General features: G+C 25.7%; 1 protein-coding gene across 1 annotated transcript; it reads right to left on the minus strand.

Moving 5' to 3' along the window:
* Positions 1-1,250: 1,250 nt before the first annotated feature.
* Positions 1,251-7,079, minus strand: Iswi (nucleosome-remodeling ATPase imitation SWI). The gene is made up of 6 exons (XM_011497619.1): positions 6,520-7,079; positions 5,434-6,048; positions 4,356-4,915; positions 3,308-3,929; positions 2,299-2,769; positions 1,251-1,842 (listed from the first exon to the last, which is right to left on the minus strand). The coding sequence occupies exons 1-6, from the start codon at positions 7,034-7,036 to the stop codon at positions 1,565-1,567; spliced, it is 3,063 nt and encodes a 1,020-aa protein (XP_011495921.1). The 5' UTR covers positions 7,037-7,079; the 3' UTR covers positions 1,251-1,564.
* Positions 7,080-10,208: the final 3,129 nt, after the last annotated feature.

Consider the following 10,208-nt stretch of genomic DNA (forward strand, 5'->3'; position numbering starts at 1 on the left):
ATTTAAATGAAAATAATATAGCATTTTGTAATTTACATTTATAATTATTATTACATTCTATTCTTATTTATTAATAACATAAGTTTATAATAATTATAATTATTTATATTAAATTAACTCCGTTTTATTTAACTTTTTCCATTTTCTACATAATTACTTAAATTAAAAAAAATATATATACACATTAGATTATTCAAACATTTATGATTTCGAATAGTTATTACAAGTAAAAATTTAAAGATACTCAAATGTCAATATAACTATTTTAAAGTAAGACTTGTTTATATTAATTTATATTTATTCTTATACTCTATTTTTCATATTTTAATTAATGCTTTTGATAGGAAATTACAGAATAATAAAAGCAACTTTATTATTTTTAAAAAAATTTTGTAATTAAAATGTTACAACGAACATTTTTCAAAAACATATTAAACTTTTACATAATTTTTACATGCTTGTTCTGTTCAAACTAAATACATGAACAATGGTCTATAAGTTTTGTAATTTATTAACTGAAATTTTTAAATATTAGTAATCATTTTTCAAATTATAATTTTTGATAAGTTGGAATTAATTTATTAACATTTTATTACTTTGTCAAATTAAAAGGAATAATAAGTTTTTAATAAATACAAATGATTCAATTTCATAACTACTAAAGTTTATTTTCTTATTATTTGTAGATTCTACGTTGTACTATTAAAAATAAATTTAAGTAGCACATGTGAACAGTACAAATTTAAAAAAATATTTATATTAATTTTTCAATTTCATGATATAGATTACGTAAGTATACAAAATACTAACATTATAAAATTAATTTCTAATAAAATATAAAGTTAATAAATTTAAAAATTATTGACATTTAATTTATTTGAATTTATAATATTACAATTTTGCATTGGAAACTGTTTACACATATCTTAGCCTTAGTAATTGCGTAGGTTAGGTACTTCTATACATTTTGAAATTAATACTTTGTGTTTACTTATATATTTTTTACTTACTTCTTTAGTATATCTTGTTTCTAATTTATAATTTAGATAATATTCAGAGCACTATTGAATGTAATAAACAAAAACATTTTAATTAATTTTCGAATCGTTTATACAAATATATATATATATGAAAAATAATCTATTATGACTAATACTTTTCTTTAAAAAGAAACATTTCGGTATCAATAAATGTTTGATCATACGCATTGTTCAAATCACAGTTCTATCGCCTTAAATAATATGAACAAATATATGATTCATTTAGTTAATGCCCATATTAAGATGCAGTAAACTTGCAAGTACATTTTATAGATAAGGCATGCAAAAATTCAAATAATTATATATATAATTTTTTCACTTTCTATACTATTTGTAGGTACTATATAAATTCCATAAAATATTTATTTATAAAACTTAAGTAAAAGTAATCACAAAGAATTAATTTTAAGGTATAAAAATGCTGTGCTCACATCTGAATAAAACACTTTCTTCATTCACCAATATCATTCATTCAATTATAACTTAATATTACTCAAAAGAAACTGGCAGTCAATGCTAAACACCTACTTCTTCTTCTTTCTGGGTTGAGGTGCTGGTAGACTTTCAACTTTACGCTTCGAAGCTGGTTTTGCGTTTATATTACCGCCACCTTTTTTTCTTCTTTCTTGCCTCTCACGCTCCTCCAATTCCTGATTTTCGCGTTCGATTAGCGTGATAAGCGTATTACATCTGCGCTGCAACTCTAATGCTGTGCGAGATTTAACGAACCAATCGAAGCGAAATTGTGGTGCTGATCTAACTGTTGCCCTTAATTCCTCATATACATTTTCCTTATCAAAACCTGTTTAAACACCAATTTATAATTATTTATTATCAATCAATCAATATGAAAAGTGGAAGATTAAATGTTTCTTTGTATTTTTTCAATATATGAATCAAGCTTTTTCAATTTTTTTTATTAACAATATATTTCATGTGTATTTTATTCTTTAAAATATTTTAATTGTAGATCAACATTAAATATATTTCCTCTTTTTATACAAATTTCTAATAAACATTAATTTCCATAATCTATGGTTTGAAGTGAACTTTAAACTACTAAAAATATGTTTAGAAATTAAAAATAATGAGCCATGGATAGAAATTAACAGTCATTCGATTAAATGATTTACTGAAATAATTTAAAATGTTATCTAAAGCATATTTTAGTTCTAAACATAAGTACAAAAATAATTAATTTTCTAAAAAGAAAAAAATTTACGTTATTACAGTAAAGAAATATAAAATAAACACCTACCTAATTTATGTAGCATGCATACAAGAAATCTGTCTTCTTCCTCAGTATAGTTTTTGCCCTTGTTTGTACCATAGGCTATTCTTAATTGATGAAAAGGCGCTCGGTACCTTGCCATTTTCGCATCTAGGGCCTTTTTAATGCCAGCGCGACGTTGAATCTTGGCTTCACCACGCTCTATTTGTGCCATCACACGATCGATATCCTGGAGCTCGTGGCAACGTTCCCAGAAGACCGCTGAGTACTCCATGACCTCTTCCGGCGTTTTACCCTCCACCTCTTTGGCGATATTTTCGATGTCATCTCTGCCATATTTCTCATTTGCTTTTATAAACTGATTGAAGTCACGCTTGGTCCAATTTGTAAAGCCCTGCGTGAGGAGCCTTTCTTTCTCAGCAACCTCCTCGTCGGTTAGCTGTTGAGCGTCGTCAATTTTGCGCTGTTCTTCTTTTTGTATCCTTGCTGCATCTGAACCTACAAACACAAGTATTTTATTTTAAATCTGTAATTATTAGTAAACAAATCTTAAATTAACTTTCAAATAACTTTCAATTTTTTCTTAATTCATAATTATTAAGTTACTTGAAGTTAAAAAATATTAAATTGAAAAACTAACTTATATAAAAGATATATTTAATTTCAATTAAATTATAGAATAATTTTAACTTATTGATATAGAAAAAATTTAATTTTATGTATTATTATTACTAAGTAACCATATGCTTATTTTTAAATAATAATATTATTGAGTAATTACTTTTAAATAACATTAGACTTAAATTTAAATATTTAAAAAATAAATATAAAACAGATTAAATGCATTATTGCATGAAACCGATGTATTGTTTAAATAATATATTATAATAAAAATTGTTTGTAAAAAGTACCACTGTATATAATGAATAAATAGTGATTATTAAGTAGATTGGTTAATTGTGTAATTTATTAGCTCACAGAAAACATTAGATGTCATTAATTGATTGAAAAATAAAAATAAAATCGATTGTCTTACCCAATTCTGGATTTTTAGGTACTTTATATCCTACAGTTTGCCTAAAATAGTAGATTTCTTGGTCAAGGAGCTCAAAAAGTCTTGGAGGAAAAAATTGAAAATCCTGAACTATTGGTTGTTTTGGTGGTCTGGGGGCTTTTGGTGCCTTGGGCTCGGAAACCCGAAGAGCCTCCCGAAAGTACGCATCTACAGCATAATTAGCTTTACGCTCACGCTTCGGCGGTTCAATCCAATGTCCTATGCCTAATATTTTCTGCTTTTCTCTATAGTCCTGACCTTCAAACTGATAAACTGAGTCCGTAGGCGCATCAACAGTAAAATTACGAAGAGAGGACTCGCCGAGGCTTTCAAGCTTCTGTTTCATTTCTTGAGTCTTTTCCTCACCCTTTTGTAGAATCGTGTCAATATCTTCATCAGTAATGGCACTATCTTTAGAGGCGAATACTTCGTTCGCTCCGTGTCGAATAATATTCAGCATTTCATCTTTGTTGAGGGCATTTTGTTTAGCATCGACGAGTCTGCCCTGCTGGATAACGAGCTTATCGAGACGGAGCTTCACTTCCGCCCGCTCCACAATCTTTTCTTCGACAGTATTTTCGGTAATAAATCGAAACACACGTACCTATGTAGATTTGAAAATTTTTATTATTAGAAACATATTAGGTCTTAAAATGGCATGAATAAACAAAAAACAATTTTTAATTCGATAATTTAAAAACACTTTAAATATGTATTTACAAAGCAGAAATTTAAATTTATTATCACATATTATAATTAAGGTAATTTAATTTATGATTTGTATAAAATAATTAAACTTCCAAAATTAAAATTTTTACAAGGTTTAAATGTATTTTTATAAATAAACCTTTTGTTAGAATATGTTAATGCATTAAAAACCATAAAATAGGAAATGTTCTTAATATTAAGAACTAAAAGCTGAACTATCAAAGATTTTTTAACAAAATTATAAATAAATTGTAATTGTACATTAACTTAGAAAAACTAAGTGGCATGAAGGCCTATAAAATAACAATGAAAGTATGATGACCTGTTTCTGTTGACCAATACGATGTGCACGATCCATAGCCTGGAGATCCATTTGAGGATTCCAGTCTGAATCATAGATAATGACAACATCAGCAGTTGCAAGGTTAATACCTAAGCCTCCAGCACGTGTCGATAGCATGAAAATGAACTTTTCACTCCCAGGTGCATTGTACTCATTGATCTGCCTCTGACGATCTTCATGCGCAGTATTACCGTCAAGGCGGCAGTACTGATAGCAACGCCAGTGACAATAATCTTCAAGGATGTCCAGCATACGTGTCATTTGGCTAAAAATAAGGACACGTGATTGCTGCTGCTGAAGCTTTGGGAGTAGCTTGTCAAGGATGACAAGTTTGCCACAATTATAGACGAGATGCTCGTCAGTCGTGTACGGTGGCCCAGGCTCAGCACCATCAAACAAATACGGGTGATTGCAACATTTACGCAATTGCATAAGAATATTCTGCAGACGCATCTTCTCAATCTTGCCAGCACCGTTAACAATATCAATATCTTTCATCAGAACCTTTGTGTACCATTCACGCTGCATTTTACTCAGACCTGAAATGAATCTAATACTATACCTCTCTTATATTTACAAAAAATTAATCTTATTAATATTATTATAATTCTAAATAAAATGTTAAAATTATAAAATTGAGAAATAGTTCATGTAAAATATCATAATTCTTTTATTCTCCCAAGGTAATTTAAATAAAATAATTAGTTTTTTGTAAATAATAAAATTTAAACCATAATCTCAAAGAGCGCTGAATCTGCTGAAAACTAATTAAAAAACTGTGTATATATATTTTCTACTAACTAAAGAATTATGAAATTTAACATATCAAATGTTTATTTTATGATAAAAAATTTATATTTTTATATATAAATAAAAAAAAAATTACCTAGCCTATGTATGTTACACAATATTATGATTTAATATACTACCTTTAAAATCCATTTAAATTTTAACTCTCTTAAAGAATAAGAACTTTATTACATTTAATAAGCACAGATTTAATTAACAAACATAATTAAATCTAATTAGAAAGCATAAATAAATTAATAGTACGAACCTATATAAACTTTAATTTCTTTCTTTGGTTTTAAACCTTTTTCTACTTCGGATTTCAATCTGCGTAACAAAAAGGGTCGTAGAACAGCATGCAATCTTTCAATAAGAGTATTGTCTCCTAAGAAGCTATTTGTATTAAACCAAGAATCAAAATCTTCAGAACTGTTGAAAACATCAGGTAGCAAGAAATTTAAGAGTGACCATAATTCGTGCAAATTATTTTGTAGAGGTGTACCAGTTAACAAAAGTCTGTTAGCTGTTTTACATTCACGTAAAATTTCAGAAAGCTTTGACTTTTCATTTTTCAATCTATGGGCCTCATCTACTACCATATAACGCCAATTGAATTTTTTAAAAACCCATTTTTCTATCAAAACCATTTCATAAGATGTCACACATACATCCCACTCTCCTGGCAACATAACATCTCTGATAAAAGCATTTCTAGTATCGGAGTCTCCAATAAGGAAAACAGTTCTTAAAGATGGACACCATTTTTTGAATTCATTCATCCAATTAGCTAATGTTGTTTTGGGTACCACAACAATATGAGGTCCAGATATACTTCTAAAATGTTTCATGTAACCCAGTAAGGAAATAGTTTGTAGAGTTTTACCTATAATTGAAAAACCGTATAATTCATATTTTTTGAAAAATACATAATTAACTAAATTTAAATTTAAATTTAACATATAAATTTAAATTTAAATATAAATTTAAAATTTTTACATATATTTACCAATTTTGTTTAATGACCAATTTTAAGTGAATATATGATTTTTTACATAAAAAATTTTAAATATTTCATAAGTATCCTTTATTAAAGATACGCTTAAAAACTATAGTTTAATTAAAAAATTTAATTTAGAATTAAGAACATAAGTAATATATTACACTATATTAAATAAAAACATTATTTAATTTGTTAAATAATATAAAAATATTGAACCTATAGTCAAGTTTCTATCAAAATATAAGATAAATATCAACAAATTATTAATATGAATTACAAAAACATCTAGTTTTACTTTTTTATACTATGTAGAAAGATCATGATAAAATTACAAAACATTTGACTAATTCTCACCTAAACCCATCTCATCAGCCAAAATACCATTAATACCATTCTCATACAATGATATCATCCAATTAAGACCTCGAACTTGATAATCTCTAAGCTCTCCAGACTTAATGTATGGTGGAGAGCTCTCAAACCTTGTAACAGGAGCTGTAACATTAGAATCAGCAGCAAGTAATTCTTCATCTTCTTCGGTTTCCGTTTTGCTGTGCCTGTGATCTGCTGAATCCTTATCCAATGACTTATCCAACCTATCTTTTAAATCTGGTGGCTGTAGTTTGTCAGAAGGTAAAGGTGTTTTCCTTGGCCTGCCGGGCTTAATCTTCAGTGGGCTTTTATCTTTAGAATTATTAGTCATAAAGTGAGAAAAGATCTCGGTTTGCTTGAGGAGAAAATCGAAACGCTTGCTTCTGTCAGTTTCAAGCTTCGTTTCAAAGTCACCGCCACCTCGAGAGGAGGACGTTTCTGCTGACGAGTCGTTGGAATTGTCGCCGGCATCGCTCGCATTTTCGTCTGCCTTAGACATTTCGACGAAATACGTGAATCTCTGCAATATAATCCGCGCAACCAAAGTGCCACTAAGCTGCACACGTAAGATTTCTAACCGCTCTATCCACTTCGGTTGTTTTTTCACTTAGTTCGTAGTCTACCCCGTCACTAAATAATAAAACTTCGCTTATTATCTTATATCCGACACTTTACTCCCTTATTGTCAAAAGCACTGATATAAACTGTCAAAACCCGGCCAACTTCGGTTATATTTACTCGCTCATGTTAAATTCACGACAAAATATACTCGAATATTCAACAAACACAATTTGCACAATGCATACAATACCACAGAAATCGTGAGAAACGCGTGTTGTGCGTTTGACTAGTGCTGTAACTGCCATTTTTAATAGAAAACTTGGCGGTATTTGTATAAGAAATTAGCGCCTTTTTTAGTATACCTAAGGTGCCGTATTTCTAACCTCCATCTCACCGTTTGATATAAAACGGTTATTCACTTGTCAAGCATTAATAAAATTGTTTCCGTTAATTAATTAATTTAATTAATTTCATTAATAAAATCTATATAATTTTGAAAAAGAAATTAAAATAAATTGATAAAAACCTTAATAGTCTATACGAAGAAAATTAATAGGGCAACGATTAAAAAATGTAAAGATAAATTTAACTGATTAACAATTTAAATTTTTAATTGTACTTTCTTGCAAAATTTGAATTGATAGATGAAACATCCATACATATTTTTGTTATTATGATTACATAGTAACACATTACGATTAAAAAAAAAACTGCAAAAATGGATTAGCAAACTATAAAATGTTAATTAGAGGCTCTATGTATAAGAGAAAAAAATAATTATAAAAAGAACATAAAATAATTCGTCAAAAAGAGCGATAAAAATAAATTATAGATTATAATCTAAAATAATATTTGTTTTTTAAAATATTTATTATATATATTAAGTTGAAATAAAAAATAAATTAAGGTACAGAAAATTATTAAAACATTTAATTAACAACATTCATTTTTTATATTTTTTTAGAATCCAAAAATTATTTTTATTAGTTTATAATTGGAATATAACTTATTTTAATTATATATTGAAATAATTTAAGAGAAAATAACAAAAAACCTTAGATATTTGTAAATAAACAAATACTTTATAAAGCATTTCAAGATTTTTATTAAAAACAAAAAAAACTATCTTGGTATGATACAAATTACAAAGTTGAGATAAATATTAAATAATAACTATATAATTTGAAAATTAATTATAAAATCATATTTTGTATTTATTAATTGTATGCCTCTATAGGAGTATAAATTATAAATACAAATAAATTTATATTTGCAAATGAAAGTTGGAAATTTGTCATATATTTAAGTGAAATCGTTCAGATCCTACCCTCAAAAAAATATTTCGGCAGATTTAAATACAAAATTTCCATTAGGTAAATAAAAAAGATAGACAATACCTTGAGAAAACATTGAACCTTCGTTACAATTATGATTTTACATGAAATCCCTTATTTTACTCCTATTTTTAAATTAATTTAATTCGTACTAAATCGTAATATAGCACTTAACTGAAATACACTTATTATTTCTTTCTGTCAATATCCAATTTACAATATATTCATAAAAGAAGCAGATATAAATTAACAACAACAATAATACAAAAGCAAGAAAATATTTGATTTATATATATATATATTTTTCATTATAAAAATTATACTAATGATTTTCATTAGAATTAAGATTCATTATTATTAATATTGAGATGAAGATAAAATATTAAATAGTATTGCATATTACTGCATAAAAAAGAAATAATAAATTATAGCACTCTATGTAGTTATTGTAAATATCTTTTGTCACAAAATTTGATTTTTATACATTAATTACTGTATTGATAAAACTAATTTTAATTTCTGTTTCAAATAATGAAAAAATTATATAAATAAAATATTTTGTAAACTAAGAGTTTTTTAAATGTTACAAACTTTCTTCTGGTATTGAAGTATTAATGTTACTGATCACCAACCACTTTCACTACACATAGCATTAATACAGTCCACAACTTTGACACACAAGTCACACAAATTTTCAAACTATGCTTTTTATATTACAGTGTAGCAAATTAAAAAATATTATCATTAATTTCAAAAGATAAAAGTAATTTAAAACTTAAACAAAATTCTTTTTAATTAATATGTTCAAATAGTACGTATATACAGTAACAACGATTTTTCGAGTAATATAGTGTGGCAAATATGTATTGAAAAAGTAACTATATACATGAATTTGTCACAAAAGAATTACAAATATTAATCAGAAACCACATTAAAAATTTTCAATAAATATATATATATATATATATATATATATATATACTTTATTTACAATTTTTTCAACAAAATTGTGATACATCAAAATCGCATAATTAAAATGAATTACATTATATACATTGAATAAATTTGAAACGAGATCTGAAACCAGATCTGTAATAAATATACAAGAATCAATATATATAACTCTATTAAAATTATAAATTGAAAAATACATTTATTCTCAACTTAATTTTCCATTTTATTTACATGTGATTCTTCAGATTCTATACTATTATTTTAATTTACTGATTGTAATTTTATTTTAGATTAATAATTTATATAAATTTTGTTAATAATCCTTAAAATTTTCATATGTACTTATTATATGTAGTTTTTATTGATGTAATTAATTTATAATTAATATATTCATATAGAATTACATATATATATATATATATATAATTCAAAATATTATGAATAAAAAGAAATTGGGAAGGAGAAATAAAATCAATAATAAAAATCGATAATAGAGAAAATAGCGAATAAATGATAATTAAAAGTGTGAATTTAAATTACATATTAAATAATAATATGAAAAAGAATATATATAAAATATACGATTATTGTATATGATTAATATATACAATCCAAAACAAATAAAAAATATTTTATTCAATAAATCATATAAAAGATTAATTTGAAATTAAATATTCAAAAAATTGATGAGTACCATTTGTTGAAAAATTAACTTAAATTAATTTTCTTGGAATAATTCATATTTCTCAATAAATTTATATTTATTACTATTTTTAAAATATAATGATTTATTTTAATAATTATATAAATTTATAAATGGCT

This window comes from Ceratosolen solmsi, unplaced genomic scaffold, assembly GCF_000503995.2.
Source record: "Ceratosolen solmsi marchali unplaced genomic scaffold, CerSol_1.0 scaffold47, whole genome shotgun sequence".
Taxonomy (NCBI): domain Eukaryota; kingdom Metazoa; phylum Arthropoda; class Insecta; order Hymenoptera; family Agaonidae; genus Ceratosolen; species Ceratosolen solmsi.